This window comes from Acanthochromis polyacanthus, chromosome 14 (genome assembly GCF_021347895.1).
Source record: "Acanthochromis polyacanthus isolate Apoly-LR-REF ecotype Palm Island chromosome 14, KAUST_Apoly_ChrSc, whole genome shotgun sequence".
NCBI classification, from domain to species: domain Eukaryota; kingdom Metazoa; phylum Chordata; class Actinopteri; family Pomacentridae; genus Acanthochromis; species Acanthochromis polyacanthus.
The window spans coordinates 18,793,921-18,815,169 of record NC_067126.1 but is presented as its reverse complement, the minus strand read 5'-3'; the positions used below and the strand labels follow the sequence as shown (position 1 = coordinate 18,815,169).

Below are 21,249 nucleotides of genomic sequence, written 5' to 3'. Positions count from 1 at the left end.
CAGTTGAGATACCAGTATATTTTCAATTCAGACAAGGAAAAAAGGCTGAATTCTTCAAAAAATATTCTTTGATAAGTTGCCCCAAAACCAGGCATACTGTAGGTGTTCAGTTTGATTTACATGTGGTGACTGAAGGCATATAATTCACATCATTTTCATCAAGCCAACCCAACCTTTATATTTCTTCTTCCACAAATTATTCTTTATGTGCTCCTACAGCTGTGTTCCATTGAGGTGACCTGTGAGAGCGCCAGTGTCATGGCGGCCACCCTGGCCAACGGCGGTATCTGCCCAATCACTGGTGAGCGTGTGCTGAGCCCCGAGGCTGTGAGGAACACACTGAGTCTGATGCACTCCTGCGGGATGTACGACTTCTCAGGACAGTTTGCTTTCCATGTAAGTACAATGCACGTTTTACAAGAATGCAAGTATGAACCTGTCAGTTACTGAAGGGAAACACCTTTAGGAGCAAAGACTCAAAGCTACACAGACAAGACTGGACACTGATATCCCCATAGTATCTGAATTATGAATTAAAATTTTAGTATTCTGAATGATTAAAGATTATACAATATTCTCATGCATGTTGCAGTCAAAGCACACACAATACCCGTGCTTGTATGGTGTCAAGCTAGCATCCAGCCTTAAAGTAGCATTAGCAAATTATTTTGGAGGACACAGGAACTTTTTTGTTATCGTTTTTAGGTGAAGCTTCTTAATGTGTGGTGGTATGAAGCAACTACTGTGATGACATAGTTTATTGCTTTATGATCTGTTTTTGCCATAAATGTTGCCTAATAAAGCCTTTAGTTGCACATTAACCCTTTACTTAGGACAAAAACATTCCCAACATTTCAATAGTACTAAATGAATGTGTGCAGTAGAGCATTAGAAGGACTTATATGTACAAGTGTAGTCATGGATGGTGCTATCTGATAGCAGGCTGCTATTATTTGCATTTGGCTTACAGCTTGGATAACCTCAGACCAAAGTGTAATGGGGAGTTTTCACTGAGAATTACCCAGTCGTAGACAGCATTGTCAGCCTCTGGGATGAATAGAGCGAGTCCCACTCAGAAGTATTTATCATAATGGCTTGATTTGTCACACTGATCAAGTGCTAAATAATTTAAAGCACTGCTGACACACTGTATTTACTGTGGAGTATACATGCTTGTATCAAGAGACACAACATTGGCCAAGGTGTTGTTGTAGGCTGGCACATTTAAATGACACACATGCTGATGGCAGAGAAATGTAGAGAAAATAAGCAATGCGTGGGAATATCTGAAGGGTGTAAATTCTCATGGTAAGCTGCAGTTGATAGGATGAGATTTGTTGTAGATGGTTTGGAGAAGCTGTTAGAAGGACCTGCAGGAAAGTCATGCACTACTATGGTAAAGATCAGCAGCAAAATACATTTTTTCACCTAAAAAAAGGCACAGCTAAAAGCAGTCTATGCTATATTTAGATTGTTAGCACTTTACCTTACTTTCAGAGACACCTTTCTAACAAGGAGACAAAGCTTTTTTATTGTTCTCTTCAAAGTCCAGAGATTACTGTTAGTGAAAACAGTAATTTTATCTCGCAAGACAGAGGAGATGCTGGTCTGCTGCTGTGTGACTTTAGTGCTTTAAAGGGCTGTCTGACTGCAAAGTAAACGGTGAAAATAATCTAAATATAATGCAATCTTATCTGATATATATATATATATATATATTACCTTTTTTAAGCTGTTTTTTATCCATTTGCTGCTGAAATTGTCTGCTGCAGCACATTGTATGTTGGTCCTTCTGTCTGCTTCTAGTAGACGGACTATTGAAGTATCTCATCTAAATTGTCCGTTTGATCAATGGAAACAAAAGGACTGGCCATAATGTTAACCTCTTATCTATCCGTATGTCTTACTTTAAAGTGAGCAATCAAATGTGTGCTCAGTGAAAGAAAATTACAAATTTTTTAGTTACATTTTGTAAAGAATCTTCAGTTTTTTGCAAAATAGTGCTGGTAAGAATCAGGTTCCTGTATCTGCTAAATTATTGAAGCTGTGTCCACTTTCTTTGCTGATTTTCCACTTTCAGTTTTGTGTTGATGCTGTGCTGCTACTGTTGATGAACACAGTTGATTTTCCCTTATGTAACTGTTATTTCTGTTGTCCCTGTTGTAGGTCGGTCTGCCAGCCAAGTCTGGAGTATCAGGGGGGATCCTGCTGGTTGTGCCCAACGTGATGGGTATTATGTGCTGGTCGCCTCCGCTAGACAAACTGGGCAACTCTGTTAGAGGAATACAGTTCTGCACGGTAGGCAGCGTCCGGAAACAGAGGAGTGTATCAGTGCAGTTTGCATTTACAAAGAATAAATACACAGTCAGTGCAAGAAATTACTACACTAGGGTTTTCATCTGTGTACATTATAACATTACTGCAGTATTGTTTGTATTCATCTTGAGCAGAGATGTCAAGTATCCTTACATGGTATGAATGACTTGGTTTACTTTATACCTTTTTTCAATTTTGATGCACTTTTTTATATGGCTTGAAGTAATAAGTAATAATTGTTTGTACAAAAAATGGAAAAAAAAAGTGTTATTAATGATCACAAATTGTTCAACAGTGGCTGTTCTGTCCCGACTTCTCTGTCACAGCGTCAGCGTGACTGACCCTGTTTAATAAGTAACTTGATGCTTGATTAATAATTACTCTGAGGCCAGGTCTAGCTACAGATCTTAGTAAACAAGGTACCAGAATCTGCATGTCACATATGTAATCAGATTACTTTCCCCCTTTATAAAGGAAACCTTATACACTTTGTAATACTACTAGATTCATTGGCTTTTTAAGGGTGAAACATAATAGATGAATATATTTACCTTTCTAAATCATCTGTGTCTGTTTGCATTTCAGGACCTGGTGGAGCTTTTTAACTTCCACAACTATGACAATCTGAGACACTTTGCCAAGAAGCATGATCCTCGTAGAGAAGGAGGGGACCAGCGGGTAAGGACACACAACGGCTTATTGTGAGGGGAAAATACACCAAATCTTTTATCCATTTCGTTCATCAGACGCATAAAGCAACACATCTTCTCTCAAGCAATCTGGGAGGATACTGTAGTTAGAAGCTGTTTGCATTCTGCATTAATTGCCCTCCATAACTGTGTGTATAGTATTCCTAAACTGAAAAAACACAAATTCACATAAAGAGCAAAAGAGGAAAACATATTCCTCCTTTCTCTCTGGGGTGTGTTGTCACCCCTTTGGAATTCTTGTTGCAGAAACTGCATTTGTTTTCTAGCATAGTTAACATACTTTGTCACCTTTTAAAGTAGGTAGATTTTGTTCAGTTTGCTGCAGATTATGTGTATATGGTGTAACAGTCTTAGGGAAGTGTATAAATTTGTTATAACAAAAGCAGGAAACTGGTACTTAACACCTCTGTGGTCATCACTAGTTTTTACAAATATGACAAAATCACGTGAAGGCCGAAGCTGACGAAAAACTAGACTCAAGTTTAAAAAAAAGCACAGTTCAGAATTTGCCATACTGAAACTTGCATAATAAATAATAACATGTATTGATTTTGGGACTAGTTTTCCAAAAATGTTGCAGCAAACCACAAAGCACACAAGCATAAAAACATGGAGGGAGTGATACTAATTTGTTATCCGTATCGATTGAAACAGCAACACTCCTTCGGACCCATGGATTATGAGAGCCTCCAACAAGAGCTAGCTCTGAAAGCGCCTCTTTGGAAAAAGGTGTCTCCCACTGAGTCGCATCAGGACAGCTCCACCACTGTAGTCTATAGGATGGACAATGCCAGCAAATGAAACTTTAAAAACAGTAAAAGGAGAGGCCGCACCCCCACTTCGCCTGATCTCTCTCCCCACCTCTTGCAACGACAGCACTATCTTTCCTCACCCTCATATATTTATATATAAATTCTATAGAGGATTATTTATTGCTTGTGAAGCGGTTACTGAGTGAATTGACTGGGAAATTTGTTCTTTTTATTTGTGCTGGAAAAGTGGGATGAGCTACTGTTTATTTTGCTCTGAATTTCAAATGAGCCTCCACCTCCTTGTTGCCTTAGCGGTTCTAGCATCTGATGTACAGTGTACACGTTGTGCTCTTTTTTCCATCTTAAGCCCTTTATTGCTATATAGTTGTTTTTTCCCCTATTTTGACAGTGTTCTTTAAAAGGGTTGCTTTTTGAAATTAAATTTGAACTTTAAAAAGCAATGCAAACGTGTGTGGTTGCATGTGTGGAGCCAGCCTTCAGACCAGCAGTCTTTAAACAGTCAGACTACTTCACATGAATGGTTGCTCACTGCAGCTCACACTGAGGCCTAAGATTCAAGTAATATTAGCACATAAGTACAAATGAGTAGTGCACGATTAGAATGCCTCTAAAGACGCATGCAGTTTCTGACTGTTGTTGGAAATTGTTTGGTCAAAGTAGAACATTATGAACTTATTATTTAGCTGTGAACGCATGGGCCAGAGTGCAAAAATGTTTGGCTAAGTTTCTCATTTTTCAAAAATGAGCGTAAAATTCTAAAGGGATTTTATTAATGCAGGTCTTTTCGCTGTTTGAGTCTTACATCCTGTACCGTGAAGGAAAATTTAACCGCTCACGCAAAAGCTTATTAGAGTCACTGTGACTATAATGCAACATTTTCTAGCCTTCTGACAGACATTATCTGTGAATTGTGTTGGAACTCCACCAGTATCATTTCCTCGTCTGCAAAAGATATCCAGAACTTATTCTGCACATTTGTATGTGCTGGAATAGTTTTTCATCGTAAACATTCAAATGAATAACTAATTTGTGCCACCATGCATATCTTTAATGTTAGGAATAGAATACAAAAGAGACATTACTGAACAACTGTCAACAAGCCAGAGTGATGTGAGCTTTGGCATTTGAAACACAAACAGTCATGAGAAACCTGCTGTTTGACAGAGATGGTATGTTGAAAAAGATATATTGCCATAAAATAGGATTTTATCTTGAACTGAATCAGTCAGTGTTTGTGCCTGGGCCGCATTTGGGATAGATTTTTTTGATAGGAAAAGTGTACTCAGCCAAACAGCATAGGAGAAAGCTGAGGTAGCTAAAGCATCAGACTTTTAATAAGGCTTCTCGTGGCAACTTGACTCAGTTGTCCTCTCTCATCTGACCGCTCTCAGGAGCAGCTGCTCAGAGGACTGCTGCAGCTTTTTGCTATTCTGTTGAGTACAGATGAAGAAAAAAGGTCCAATGTATGCATGTGTGGCTGTTTCTTTTGTGTTTGTGTTCTTTACCGAGTATCCTCAGTATGACGTTAGTGGCGGTGGTGGTGTGTGTTTTCTGCTGCTGCGACCTCCAGTTAAAGCCCCTGATAGCTACCATAGGTCTGAACAGTCCTGATCCAACCTTTAACTTCTCTGCTGTGAGTAGGTGAAGACCGTGTTTTTCTGGGCTGCATTCCAAAACTATTACTGCATGTTTGCACAGTGCACAAAAACAGGCATATGTTCAAACATGATGGCTTCTCTAGAACATTAACCTACTTTCTACATGAAGGCTGCGCAACGATTGATCAGACTGATAGTTTAAAGGGTCTAAGAATTACTTATTTGTCCTGTTACTGAAATACTATTGAGATTATTGGAAATTCAGAACACACACAGCAGCAGATGATGCTCGGTGTTTATGTGCCTGAAATGTATTTTGGCAAAGAATAATGGGCCATGCCAAAGGTAGGCATCAAAGAATCTAGTGAGATTTGTGACCTTTTCTTTGTATTACGATATTAGATTTGTATCAAAATTGAGGAGAAGGGCAGTTCAGGAGATTAGAAGCAGAGTGGTCTAACCCACAAAAAATAAATTGAGTTTTATATAATTTCTGTAATATTTATGGTCTAGATTTTAATGGCCAAGTGGTCCAACCCTCAACCCAAATATAGTGTCACAGTGGCACTTTGAATGTTAGACCATTCTTGAAAACACAAAACTTTGATCCCATTTTTCTCAAAAACTACAGAAAGTCGGTTAGACCGCTTCCAAACCTTTCTGTTAGTTCCTCATGTAATCCTACATTTAGGACGTGCAGTAAACAAAACAAGAAAAGCACTCAGAGCTGGGTACTCTGCCAAGGCTGCTCAATCGCTTTATCATTTACAACGGATAAGTCCTGATAAGTCCACAGCAGTGGATTTTTGTAGGGTTGTGGTGTTCCCTTGTAGTAATAGTTTCAGGGATCTCTCAGTACAGAAATCTTCAACAAATCTGTGGATCCAGACTATAAGCCGCTTCACTGCCAAAATCTAATCACTTGGTCCTTGTGTCATTTCTGACCATCCCTGAATATTTCATCCAAATCCGTTTTAAGTAATGTTGCAGACAGACAGACAAACATACGCCGATCGTCACATAAGTCTGTTCCTTGGCAGAGTATTGATGAAGCAGAAGATGGAGACTGTGTGACACTGTCATAAGCTCCCAAAAGTAAACAAAACTTTGCTTCCCGAATGGTCAAGATTTGGGAACTTTAATCTAGTGTGTACACTTCAACAATAATATTAGCATTTCAAAAAATATATCTTCTACTGCCGAAGAGCTGACAACCATGCAAAAAAAATGAGATTGGAATTATTCTATAACAGATACCACAATTACAGTACGAGTCAAAATTTTGGCAGGATTTATTTCTCAATGAAACAAACGAAAAAAGTAGCATTTTTTGTCTTATGCTACTGTAAATTAAATACTTTTGACCCACTTGGACTACAGAGGCCACGTGGGAATGACTCAGTGATGTTTTGAGTAATCTTTTTTCAACACTTTGATTTAAATAATTTCTCGTACCGTTGTTGATGACGGCAACTATCAATAGTTCAGTGAGTGACAGACAATATTTTCTAATTTGTGCAGATCAAATTGACACTTAATAAACTGTTAGAGGGTCAACCTAGTGGTACTACAGCACTTTTTCTGACAGACTGCACCTTCCCCACCTTCTGCAATATTGGTTAATGCATTTTAAGCAAATAAACAACTATAAATGAATAGTCAATCATTAGGCATCACTAAGCATGACGGTAATTGATACACTAATGAATCAATCGATGCAACTCTTATTTTATTACCACATGGAAGAACAAGTTGTGGAGAAAGGCCTTCATTGTTCCAAATTGGCTCTAGTTTTTGCTAATGTAGGAGATTCTCACTAAAAGGAAGAATCTGCTTGGGAAAACAGGTTCTCAAGACCTTTAAATCAACGTTTTCTGTGGCATAGACTTTAATGGCGATAAATCTACTGGCAAGGCAGAGTAAGGTGGATTCATCCTTCTTGCAGCAGCATGTCTTTAGAGGGGGGGAAAAACTTGAACCTACAATATCAGATAGCTGAGTTTGATGAGAGAACTACTCAAAGTGTGGTGTGACTATCTGTATGCAAACGTAAAATACAATCAGTATTGTTTGAGATGTCTCAAAGTGTTATTCCTTTAGTATGGCTGCAAATCGTGACAGCTTCTTTCCATATACATATTTTACTGTACCTCTGAATGTACATAGCAGCAGGTGTATATAGCTTTCAGGTGTGTCTGTATACAGAGTGATGACGATCCTCAGCAGCAGAGTGAGTTTGATTATACATACACTTAAAACGTTCCAACGTGGTGACATTATCTCCTCCAGGAAATAGAAATATTTGCACATGAATGTCATGTCAGCAGATGCCTTAGCTTAGATGTCGCTTTACTGTGACTGTACTGGGAGGGGAGTTTTATCTGTTTGTTATTCAGTCATTGTTGAAAATGTACAACTGCTGTGTGGTGTGTGCTGGTGGGTTTGACCTGAGCTCTACGCGATGGCTGCTGGAGCCAGGAAGACCTTGTTATTAATCTGTCATGTTGAGAAGTCGTTTAATTTCTGTTGTATTTTATTTTTCAACTCATAGACTTCTGTTAGTGTTTTTCTTTGTGTTATTAAGTTTCTGCTCATCATTGTGTCGAGGTAAAAAGTATTCAAAAGCCTCTGTCGTCATTCATTCTCTTTGGAATCGATGGACCGCGTCAGGGTGGATTCACCGCTGTTTTAACTGGTTTTCTGTTAAAGGTTTCATGGTGGACCATTAAGGAAGGTATTAAAATTAGCATTTGGAAAAACTGATACAACGCTTAACCCTCGTGTTGTCCTGCGTGTCAAAATTGACCCGGTTTCAAGTTTGAAAATGTGGACAAAAATGTTTTTTTTTCACAGTGATGTCCACATTTTCGGGAAAACTTTGAACTTTTGTTGGAGGAAAAAAGAAATGTTAAAAATGTTTAAGAACATTCACAAAAAAATCAACCAAAATTCACAGGATTTTGGTTGACTTTTTTGTGTGAATGTTCTTAAAGAAAATAGAAGTTTTACTGATATATATGCAATAACTTTAGATATTTATAGGTTTTTTTGGAAGATTTTTAGTAATTTTTTGAAAATATTTACAAGAATTCTTTCCAAATTTGTTTTTTTTTTTAACTTAAAGAATTATTGAAATTTTGTTGATGAAGGTTTTGCAAATTTTCAGTTTTTTTCGCTGAATTTTTGGATTTTTTTTCAGACAAGGAAATAATATTTTTTGGTACCTGTAAAGTTTGTAAACAAGGACAACAGGAGGGTAAATATCAGATTTAGTTTTGTTGCGTTCCAACCTCATTAGCTGCATTTGATCTTACAACAATCAAATGTTGTCTACAGTATACACATTAGTTAACTCTGTAGTAGTTTGCATTGTTATGCGTTTTCCATGTTTTCCCACACATTTTGCAGAGATTTCATGTCAGTACAACTATAACTGCAGAGGTTATCTAGGATATAAAATAAGTTCTGATTATATTTCATATTTGCCAAACAATAGCAACTGTCTAAAAGTTGACATATCAGGCATTATTTGGGATCTGGGACTTGTGGTTTAAACACATTCTTGGTGCAACAATGAGTAACCATGTGTCAACACATCAACTTATATTAGAATCTGAAGGAGCATTACCTTACATGTAAATCTGGAACAATCAGTGACTCAACAGAAAATTCATTTGCAACTATTTCGCTACCGTGGGATCACCACCATTTTCCGTCGCATTCGAGTGTAACTCCAGTTTCAGTGTGTCAGGTCCCCAGCCTGACTCTGATTTTTGACCAGTCTCAGTCATGTGGGTCGCCTCTCTTGAATGTCAGTGAAAGGAGTCCGTCTCCCATTTCTGACTGATCTTTATTTCTTTGCTGCTACACGATCATGTTTCTCTCCATCTGCAAAAATTCTGAAATCCATCACTTGAAAATGTCCACGAGACTGAACCAGACCAGCTCTGACAGGACACTGATTTAACCTCATTCCAACCCATCAGCATTGATTACCTCAGCTTTTTCCTCTTTGCTTTCCAAATCAGAATGGCAGATAAACTCATATTACTTTTCATGGGGGGTGGGCAGCATCGCAGCGACCCTTCTCTCATTCCTCACTGTTTGATTATTACAAAGAAATTCATGACGGCAGGGCTTTTGAATGCAGTTACTCGCATTTCCATGGAAATCCTGACATCGTTTGGCTCATGTCATGTATGGGTTGATATTTCTTTGAATTCTCAGTTTCCATCTTGCATGCATGTTGTTGTATATGAGAAATGTTTTTTTTTTAATCCTGTCTTCATATGGTTCACTTGATTTCCTTTCATGTCTTTTATTTATGTTGACTTATGTCCTGATCATAAATTTTTATCCTCTGTGAAATTGCATATACATTTATAATGATCACTACCATTACAGTTTGACCTTGGAATTGTAAGGTTCTTGGGTGTTTTGGTCAGATATCAGATATTTATGTATATGTTATCGTACAAGCAAGTCTCTTGGCCAAAGATTTAATTGAACTTTGTCGAAATGCAAAAAAATTACGGAATGGTTACATTAGAATCCTAAAAGCTGAATGCATAAAAGAAAACTCAAACCTTCAGTAGATGAAACCATACAGTTCCAAGCTCCTGACTGTCAAACCTTTCTGTTTGTGATTCTGTATGTAAAGTCTCCATAAGCTCCTGAACTGTCCTGTCTGCTTGGAGGAGACACAGAGACGTGAGCTTCACAATTCTGACCAAGTTCTTCAGCTCCTTTAGCTGTGATGGACGAGCAGACATGACAGTAAAAGTGGTGTTACCGTTTTTTTTTTTTTTTTTTGGTTGCCTTTGTGTTCCCTGTATGAAACGAAATAAAGCACTGTTATTCATCATCCCTGTCTGTGCGCTCACAGCTGTTCTTTTATCAACAAACACATGTTCCTTGATTTTAGATTCTTCTGCCACCACCCTTCACTCCAGTAGCTGTATACAAAATGCAAAGTCGCAAATACTTAGGAGTTTAGAACACTTTTTTTTTAGTTTGCTTAAAGCCTCAAAGTATTTTCTGATGTTAAATGTCAAACTGGAACAGCATCTCCAGTTGTTGCAATTAGAATTTTTGTGACAGTTGATTTGCAATTTGTTGTATAAACATTCGTGTTTGCATAGATTAAATGTTATTTCTCTGAACCCCAAAATGTGCGAGCAGGTTTAATTTATCAGCATGCTTTTTAAGATGACATTTATGAGCCAGAAACTGTATCAACAGAACAAGTCATCAGAATGTTGAACATCCAAATACTCTCCCTAATTACAGTAAGCACATATGATGGTTCTGTCAGGAAACTATGCCAAATCTAACCTTAAAACTGATATATCAAAATCGCTTTCTTCTATGAGCTTCCATTTAAACATCAGTGCAGCTGAGAAGCCACGACTGACTCACGTCATTAAATCAGAGAGTTTTTGGCTGAATCGCAGCCTGTGTTCACATGAAGCAGAGAGGAGACAAGAAGGAAGAAGGAAAGAAATGAGAGCCTTGGAGGGAAATGAGTCTAGTTATCCAGGATATGTTGAAGGTTGAACTAGCTTGTTGTTGACAATAATGCTGCTTTGTTCTTTTTGTCAGGTTGCATAACAGCCACCGATTACGGTCTGTATTCCTGTTTTGCAGCATTTTACAGATCCAGCAGAGAAATAGATTTAAGGTTTACGTCTAGGTCTGTTTTTCTAACATAAATATGTTAAGAAATATTGATTATTTTATTAATGCTGAAAGGAGCTTCATATTTAGAGCATGACCTAGCTGTAAAACTTGTATTTAGATGTTTGTTTTTTATTAAAATCACCTGGCCATTCATTTAAAGCCTAAAAACCCCATCTCTGGGGATTGAAGTTACATATTTTAAAGTTCTGTTTTAAATTAAAATAATCTCTTCCTGCCTTAAGATGGCTTAAATGTAGTCCCCTCCACTGCTCAAGCACAACCGCTCACCTACAGCTCAGCTCAGACACTGTTGAACTACACAATGGCAAATTGTAACATTGGAAAATTTAAGCACACGTTTGAGCCAGAGGGCTGCACAGTGGTCACACCATATGGACATGTTTACAAAGGAAAAAATAGATTTTCACAAGTGGGTGCTTTAAAGAAAAATTTAAAGCTACAATGTTTAAAAGGTGAAAATGTCTTTAAAAATACCAGTTCCCCTTTTTGTTTTCACTGTAGCCTTTTACATTTAATAATCCCATCGATGTGTTGTAACTATGGTAACTGAGCTACAAACCAGAGGATTCACTGCTCTTCAGTGAGCATAAATTAAGACCTTGCAATCAAATTTTTTTTCCTTGGTAAAATAAAGCAACAGTGGCATCAGTAGCACACTGGCAGTGGAAAAACAAACTGTACACTGTGATGCGGTGCAGTTCAGGAGTTTAGCTCTAAACACTGCACATCATCGCTGTTTACTGAACACACTGACCCACAGTGTCAGTTTAGATACAGGTAGAGGCTGTTATAAGAGAGAGGTCAAATCTGACCAGGAATTTTAATAGAACACATTTATAAATAAAAGCTGTTCTTGCTTGATACTGACAGAAAAATGCAGATTTAGGTACTGGGAGCAGGATGAAACTACTGTGACGTGACGGACTGCTACACAGAGTTAGAAGGATGAGCAAAACAAGTGTTGCTCCTGGTCTTGCTTTTGCTTTTAAAGGCTTGTGTGGCTCTAGGTGTTGTAATAAGTTGAAGGCCTGTTTGAGCGCTGAACTGATGCCCTGTAATGTTTCGTTCTTGGCTCCATTGCTGTCCTCTGTGGCTTCTTTAATGGTATCTTTCCCTCAGGCTGAACAGCTGTGTTTCTCAGCATCAGACATCTGCATAAAGTGCAGCCACAGCTGGCAGAGATGTCACAGGGTCCTATAGTAAATCTTTACCTGAGTGCAGCAAAGTGAAGTCAGCAAAACAAGATTACCCGAGTGTTAGGTTACTCTAGAAACTTTACCGCTCGTTGCGAGATGTTTGTCTCGGTTGCTTCACAGATTCTTTCAGTGTGTGCTTTCATTTCAGTTTCATGAGTTGCAACAGTTGAATTAGCAATATTTTCAATAGCACTACTTTAATGTAATTGTATTTGTTTGTCATTAATGTAATGTTGAACTTTCTACACATTTTTACAAACACTATTATTCAAAAGTTTGGGATCACTTAGAAATATCCTTATTTTTGAAAGAAAATCTTTTTTTCCCAATGAAGGCAGCATTAAATTAATTAGAAATCCAGTCTAGACATTGTTAATGTGGTAAATGACTATTGTAACTGGAAACGGCTGATTTTTAATGGAATAGCTACAGTTATAGAGCACAATTCCCAACAACCATCACTCCTATGTTCTAATGCTACATTGTGTTAGCTAATCATGTTGAAAGACTTATGATTATTAGAAAACCCTTGTGTAATTATGTTAGCACATGAATAAAAGTGTGAGTTTTCATGGAAAACATGAAATTGTCTGGGTAACCCTAAACTTTTGAATGGTAGTGTACCTGTAAACAAAGGTGGAAGAAGTATTTAGATCCTTTACCAAAGTAAAAGTACCAATAATACAGTTTAATAAAAGTGAACATCAGGAGCGTGTCACAGTTGTTGCAGTTGGGGCTGCTTTGTAATACTTTATATCTAGTTTCATACAGAGACAGCAGTTAAATCTGAGGGGTACAAGCATGGTTAATGGGAGAGGGAAGGAAAAAAAGTTCTGGTACATAAATCTGGTTTTAGTTTTTGGATGTTGACATGCATCATTTGGACATTTATTGAAATGGAACCATGTGAGAAGATTAAATCACTATTTGGTCTAGCTGGTAATGACTCAGACATCCTAAATGTGAGTCCAACTACACACTGCTTTCTGTAAGAAGTCAAACAGGTTACAAACCTCTGATGTAATCTGTAACTGTATTAAATTTTAAAAGTTTGTCACTTAACCGTTAAGTAAAATCTTCATCTTAAAAAAGTACAATGTTTTACACTTAGACTTGGTAGAGTGGGATACAAATTAGCATAAAATGTAAGTCCTAAAATAAAGTACCTCAAAAGTGTACTTGAGTAAATCTGTACTCCATTACTTTCCACCAATGCTTGGAACTTGTGCTAAGTTTTGTTCGTTCCTTTCATCCTGCAATCATTCATCAGAAAATAAATGTAGAGATTAAAAGAAGCTGAAGTTAAACTGCAAAAAGTGTAACATTCTCTGAGATACTGCCCTGATTCTCATAATGTGACATTTCCGATATTTCTTTGCATGACCTCTTCAAGTTTTGCTTGTAGGAAATGATTCTTTCCTGTCTGATGGTAAGTCTTGATCAAAGCAGGGATCTCTGTTCCTGATATTCAGTCATGTTGAAGAGTATGTGTAGCAGTTAGTTACATGTTCAAGTATGAATGGATATTTTGTCATAATGAACTAAATTAGAATGTGACTGAATAATAATGAGAAGGAAATTCCTTCAGTGCTACTAAGACATGAACTGTATAGCGTTGGCTGTATATGTGTTGTGCTTTATCCCTGCTAGTCCTTTGTAGGAATGGTAGTTAAATTAGCTGATGTTTCTTCTAGCTGCTGGTGCCCTGATGACAGTAGTGTGACTCAGAGGTCCTCCTGCAAATGCCATGTCTCTGTCTCTGCTCACAGGTCAAGTCAGTCATCAACCTGCTGTTTGCTGCCTACACAGGAGACGCATCTGCCCTGAGGAGGTGAAGCTCACACTCACACAGCCTTTAACATTGCTCAGGGATTCATTCAGGCTTGTTGCATGTGTGTCAAACAGTGGAGCTGATTCCTAACATAAAACTTGAGACCAGCTTCTCCAAGGTGGGTTATAACTTTGAGGAGTCTTTGTTCATTTTCCTCCAAAGTTTTGCCAAATACAATCAGATTGTCCGGATAAACGATGACTTCAAGCATATGCATGTCACCAACTGTCTTTTCCATAAGTTGTTGGAATGTAGCAGGAGCTCCTGTGATCGCCTTTGGCATCTGTTCAAACTGGAAGAATCCCAGAGGACATATGAAGGCAGTTTTCTATTTGTCCTCTTCAGCCATAGGGATTTGATAATAGCCACTGCGCAGACCCAACACTGAAAACCACTTGCTGCCAGACAGACAATCGAGGGCGCCATTGACACGTGGCACAATGTACTGACCAAAAGAAACCACCTGGCGTCTGATGAGCAGAGTGATGCCACCTGGTCTAGTCTGAAAGGGCCTGATGAGTGCAGTGATGCCACCTGCTTGGGGCGGCTGCTCCTCCGGGTCAAAATACCCACCCAGACACACTCACAACCAATCAAACCAATCAAACAACAGCATGCAGCCAGAGTAAAAGAAGGCACGATTACCTATAATAATAATCCCATTGTGACCTGGCTGCAAAAAGATAGACAGGGGCTGCACAGTTGCTCAGTGGGTAGCACCATCACCTTGCAGCTAGAAGACTAGAAGATCCCAGTTCACGTCCTTGCCTGGGATCTTTCTGCTTGGAGTGTGCATGCTCTCTCTGTGCATGTGTGGGTTTTCTTCGGATACTCTGTCTTCCTCCCACAGTCCAAAAACATCCATCCATCCATTCTCTCTACACTGCTTTATCCTCACTAGGGTCGCGGGGGGCCTGGAGCCTATCCCAGCTGACTCGGGCGAAGGCAGGGGACACCCTGGACAGGTCGCCAGTCTGTCGCAGGGCTGCATATACAGACAAACAATCACACTCCCATTCACACCTAAGGGCAATTTAGAGGTATTAATTAACCTCAGCATATTTTTGGACTGTGGGAGGAAGCCGGAGTGCCCGGAGAAAACCCACGCATGCACAGGGAGAACATGCAAACTCCATGCAGAAAGATCCCAGGCCTACCCTGGGATTTGAACCAGTGATCTTCTTGCTGCAAGGCAAAAGTGCTAACCACTACTCCACTGTGCAGCCCTGTCCAAAAACATGCTGAGGTCAATTGGTCAGGCATGTTATTTGGTCGCGGATCCGCAAAAATTCGCGTATCGAGGTATCAATGTTGAGACCCAACGTGAATCGCCCAAATTCGATGAGAAAAAAATATGGGATGTAAGGGGTATAGGGTTGGATCGCACGTAGTTGTCAGCAGTGCGCTGGCTTGCAATGTTTACTTTCACGTACATCGTGTTCAAATTCAGTAACGCGAAAACTACCATTTTACGAGAGTGGAAGGCAGTTTGTGTGGTCGCGCGAAGAAGGAGGACAGGGAGAAAGAGGAATAAGGCTAGAATTATGGACAGGAAAGAGGAGAATAGAGCAAGGAAAGTGGACGATGGGTGTCGCGTCAAGTGGAATTGGGAGTGGTTGGTGAAATCCATGAAGCTTACGCACCAAAAGCACGAGTTGGAAACGATTGGAGAGCATTATCGAAAGTTAGATGTAGCTGGGAAAGCGAGGTGCATGGTGTGCAACGGTGAGACAAAATACAGCGACAGAGGATGCCAAGTGCTGATAGACCACATGAAAACGAAAAATCATGCCAGGAAATTTTACGAAAAGCGCTCTAACCACCAAATGCCCAGCAATTTTTTCACCCGGCGGAGGGAAGAGACGCGACAACAGGACCAAACATACGGTAGGGTGACCATATTCTGTTTCTCTGAAAAGAGGACACACTTCCAGCTCGCGCGCGAAAAATTTTCAGTTCAAAAACCCGGACATTTGAAGGACTTTATAAACGCCGGCCAGACAGGCCGGACAGCCTCTCAGTGTGTACGTGCAACAACCCAGTGGCATTGCCCCACAAGACACCCCCCCCCCCCCCCCCCCCCATCATCCCTGTCCCGAAGAAGCCAAGACCCACTGGGCTTAATGATTACAGACCTGTCGCTCTGACCTCTGTGCTGATGAAGTCTTTTGAGCGCCTTGTGCTTCCTCACCTAAAAGCCATCACAGTACCTCTTCTGGACCCCCTGCAGTTCACCTACAGAGCCAACAGGTCGGTAGACGACGCCGTCAACCTGGCTCTCCACTTCATTCTGCGGCACCTGCACTCAGCAGGAACCTACGCCAGGATCCTGTTTGTAGATTTCAGTTCTGCTTTTAGCACAGTCATCCCTGCCCTGCTCCAGGACAAGCTCCTCTAGTTGAGTGTGCCTGCCTCCACCTGCAGATGGATCTGTCTGACAGGAAGCAGCATGTGAAGTTGCGGAAGCAAGTCTCCGAGACCAGGACCATCAGTACTGGCTCCCCCCAAGGCTGTGTTCTTTCCCCACTGCTGTTCTCCCTGTACACCAACAGCTGTACCTCCAGACACCAGTCCGTCAAACTCCTGAAGTTTGCAGATGACACCACCCTCATTGGACTCATGTCTGATGGGGATGAGTCTGCTTACAGGCTGGAGGTAGACAACTTGGTGACCTGGTGCAGCAGGAACGACCTGGAGCTCAACGCCCAGAAGACAGTGGAGATGGTGGTGGACTTCAGGAGGAACACAGCCCCCCCTGCTCCCATCAAGCTCTCTGACTCCACAGTGCTCACCGTGGAGTCTTTCCGCTTTTGGGATCCATCATCTCCCAGGACCTGAAGTGGGAGATGAACATCACCTCCATAACCAAAAAGGCACAGCAGAGGATGTAGTTCCTGAGGCAGCTGAAGAAGTTCAACCTGCCAAATACTATGATGGTGCACTTCTACACGGCCATCATAGAGTCCATCCTCTCCTCCTCCATCACCGTCTGGTACCCTGCAGCCACCGCTTGGGACAAGAGCAGGCTGCAGCGCATCATCCGCTCTGCTGAGAAGGTGATCGGATGTAACCTGCCATCTCTCCAGGGTCTGTATACCTCTAGGCTTTTAAGGCGTGCAACCAAGATCTTGGCCGACCCCTCTCACCCTGGACACAAACTTTTTGAACCCCTCCCCTTAGGCAGGAGGCTGCAGTCCGTCAGGACTAAAACCTCTTGCCACAAGAACAGCTTCTTCCCCTCTGCTGCATCGCTGATAAACACTAGCCGTGCCACTGCAAATCAGCTCTGTTGACTATAATCATTACTACTGCGTAGTAACTGTACATACCTTGTCTATTTTATCCATATTTCTTACATCTCTTTACTTACATTTACTGACATTTACTCCGAGTGTCCCTGGTCCCAGAGCTGGATGCTTCAGATCTGCGGTTGATGTTCCACCAGCTGGTCCAGTCTCCATCATGTCCACTGTGGGATGCTGCTGCTGACCTTCCTCCAGCCCTCTGCTTCCAACTCCCCTTTTCCACCAGTCAACTCTGCATCGCCTTCACTATACTTGTTATGCTAACTTACATACTGTTTGAATTTTACTGCTAGCTATATATGGAGTATGCTTAATGTCAGAGCCGTACATCATAAGAGTAAACTATGAGTCAGTTTTCAATGTTAGCTTATACTTTGTCTGTGTCACATATCCTGTCATGCATGTATCCAAATGTGTGTTGTGTTTTCCTTGCTTTCCCACCCCTCCCTCTTCTCCCATCCCTCCCCCTTGCCCTCCTCTGTCCCTCTCAACCCGCCCGGCCAGCAGGCAGATGGGTCCCCCCTATATAGAGCCGGGTTCTCCTCGAGGTTTCTTCCCTGTTAAAAGGGTGTTTTCCTTGCCACTGTCACCTTTGGGCTTGCTCTGTGGGTCAGGCATATGGGTTCTGTAAAGCGTCTTGAGACGATTTGACTGTAATTGACGCTATATAAATAAAATTGAATTGAATTGAATTGACCTTACTATCTTATTTTATTTTATCTGTACTTGCACCAAGAGCACCAGAGAAAATTCCTTGTAAGTGTAAAAACCTACTTGGCAATAAACCGCATTCTGATTGTGATTCTGACAAGTGGGAAAACTGTGTGAGTCAGCCTTACACTTTGCTGACCTCAAGTGGCAGCAAAAGGAACCTTTAGGAAATATTTCTCCCACCCCTTCTGTGGAATTTCCACCCTTTTGGCATACCCAAATGGAAAAGCTTATACCAGAAAAACCTGTAAAGCCAAAGTGCATGTGTGAAGCTTCATTTGAAAGGTAGCCTCTTGCAGTTCCTGAAATATGTTGTTCAGTATGTAACTAAAACACAGCCGAAACTATGAGCTCAGGAAAGTTATTTCTGTTTTCTTTGAACAACAATGACTAGGACAAGCTTTAAATCACCTCATACCTTCTACATCTTGGCAGACACAGCTGTATGGAACTGCTGAGCTCTTGGCGTGACCTTATGTGGGCAGAGGTCTTTGTACAAAATGAACTGAATTGTGGAGACAACCTTCTTTTGTTTGGCCAAAGTTTAAACATTTCCGTCTTCATGCGCAATGCGGAGCCACTCTGAACTAGTCTCAACAGGTCCTAGCAACCCAGTGGCTGCTCAGAGATGTCCTATGAGCTTAGCATTTACTGCTACCCACCACAACTCCTTGCGTGTATCATTGAAGTTATGCACGTACTTCCTTCCTCTTAAAACATTAGCATTGCTCATTTTTAAGATATCTGAAAGTAAATTACCATTGTCATCCATGTTTACAGTCTTCTTCCTACTAATCTTTGCTCTGTCATGCTTCTTATCACCACATGTAAGTACTTGTTCATGGTTTAGGCATCTCAGGGTAATGTGAATTTTCTTCATCTGTTGGTTTTTCACATTAAAAACTACTCTTCTGTCTTTTAAACTTAAACTGCCTTTGTTGGCAGATTGACATGTACACTACAGTTCAGAAATTTGGGGTCATATAGAAATATCCTTATTTTTGAAAGAAAAGCAGTTTTTTCAACGAAGATAAAATGAAATGAATCAGAAACACAATCTACACATTGTCGATGCAGTAAATGACTATTCTAGCTGCAAATGGCTGAGTTTTAATGGACTATCTACATAGGGGTGCAGAGGAACATTTTCAGCAACCATCACTCCTGTGTTCTAATGCTACATTGTGCTAGCTAGTGGTTTTGAAAGGCTAACTGATGATTAGAAAAACCTTGTGCAATTATGTTAGGACATGAATAAAAGTGTGAGTTTTCATGGAAAATTGTCTGGCTGACCCCAGATCTTTGAATGGTAGTGTAATTTTTGTAAAGAATGCAACAATCGATGGAAAGTTAGTCACACAACCTTTTTGTGTGTGTAGGTTTGCGCTGTCATCCATGGACATGGAGCAGAGAGACTATGACTCCAGAACAGCGCTCCATGTGGCAGCAGCCGAAGGTAGGTCTGAAAAGCTGTATTTTATGAATCTGTTTATCATTCTATATGCTAGGAGCCTTGTTTCCAAATGACAGAAATCTTCATCCTACGGCATGGATGCATTATAAGATATTTGTACATTTCAAACAGTAGGGAGCACCCAAGATGGGCTGGAAGGTAGCCAGTGATTTGGTACAACAAATAGACATAGTTGTAGAAACACAGAAACTCAGAATCAAACAAGTCGTCACATCTGTGCAGTCAAGGATGCACCTTGCAGATGTGCTAGGAAACATCATCAGTGATGTAGCCATGAGGGAAGTGGGTGCTTAAGGTCTTTTAACATGAGACACCCTTGCAAAGACACCACGGCCAGATGTGATCAGACTCCAGTTTGTGTCCACAGATCTTTCCTCTTAACCCAAAACCACCTAGTAGCTTCCTCCACAGCATCAGTAGCAGATCTGTTGGCCTTCCTCTTGTCCTGCCTGGTGGTATACTGAGCCATGAAGCATGTTCCATGAGGGAACTTCACTTACTTATCCAGGTCAGTTTGCAGTTGCCAGTCAATAACAGTGACGAGGAGGCCAGACTTTGCTCCAGGTTGTAGGTGGGGCTTCTCTCTGGCTTTGAAGGACTTGATCGTGTTTGCCTTGTGGCGGTGTTGATTGGTGGAGCTACACTCTCAGCAACTGTCTTAAACATTGGATCACTGTAGCAACAGTCGCATTTGTCTCTAAGAGCTTCAGTACAGCTGCTAAGGAGATGTTCCAAGGATCATCTTCCAGAACAATAAGAGCAGGAGGGGTTTACCCCAGACATGAAGGTTTATCAGGCTGTGTAGGACATAGTGAATGGATTGTACCAAGAACTTACGATGAAAGTCTGCTTGCCACATTTTGGAGAAGGGGATCTTTCTTGCAGCACCCATCTGGTCCAGCTGCTTCTCTTCCACATCTGCCTGTACTTCTTTTATAAAGAGATGTTACTGCTTTTACCCAAGGTCTTGACAAAAGGGAAGAAAATATGAATATACACAATGATTAGCAACAACAAAATAAAACCACAGACAGGTGACAGGACAATGTGCCTCACCATGTGGCAAAAAACTATTCATGGGGAGCAAAAAAATGAGGAGCCCATAGCATTGACCCAGCCTCCAAACTCCCCAGACACAATCTCATTGAGCATCTCCAGGCTGCCACCAGTACCACAAAGAATTCACTACCAGACACCGTAGGTCCCCTTATTGACACCATGTTCGTGGAGGAGGGGGGATCTACCCCATATTTAATCCTGTGGCTTGTCAATGTATAACTGCTTTGTCTGAATTCTGTACTTACCTGAGAAGATTTAGCCACAATCCAGCCAACCAGATTAAGCATGCATCCACATATGCAGATGTATTTCTAACTTGTGGTCTACATTTAGGACACACAGAGGTGGTACGCTTCTTGCTGGAGGCTTGCAAGGTGAACCCAGTACCCAGAGACAGGTGAGTCCAGAGCGCCTTTCTTAACACTGTATCCCTGCAATCAACAGTTCTCCTAGTGTAGCAGAATTTTTAAATTATGTCCGTGTGTCCAACTCAAGGTTCTCTTTTCAGCTTAAGTGAGAAGCTGCAGTGTGCCTTATTTCAAGCAGCAGGCACCTTGTCTATGTATTGGGACAGAT

The 21,249-nt window shown here is 40.7% G+C and overlaps 1 protein-coding gene across 4 annotated transcripts in view; it reads left to right on the top strand.

The window, feature by feature from the left end:
- Positions 1–21,249, top strand: part of glsb (glutaminase b) — a 45,484-nt gene that overhangs the window by 21,089 nt on the left and 3,146 nt on the right. For 3 of the 4 annotated variants that reach the window (XM_022190236.2, XM_051958551.1, XM_022190238.2), the window contains 6 exons: positions 220–396; positions 2,167–2,298; positions 2,902–2,994; positions 14,063–14,124; positions 19,520–19,596; positions 21,007–21,070. In XM_022190236.2, the coding sequence (XP_022045928.1) occupies positions 220–396; positions 2,167–2,298; positions 2,902–2,994; positions 14,063–14,124; positions 19,520–19,596; positions 21,007–21,070 (605 nt within the window). Of the gene's footprint in view, positions 1–219; positions 397–2,166; positions 2,299–2,901; positions 2,995–3,680; positions 10,262–14,062; positions 14,125–19,519; positions 19,597–21,006; positions 21,071–21,249 lie in introns of those variants that run through there. The other variant, XM_022190237.2, reaches the window with a different exon arrangement.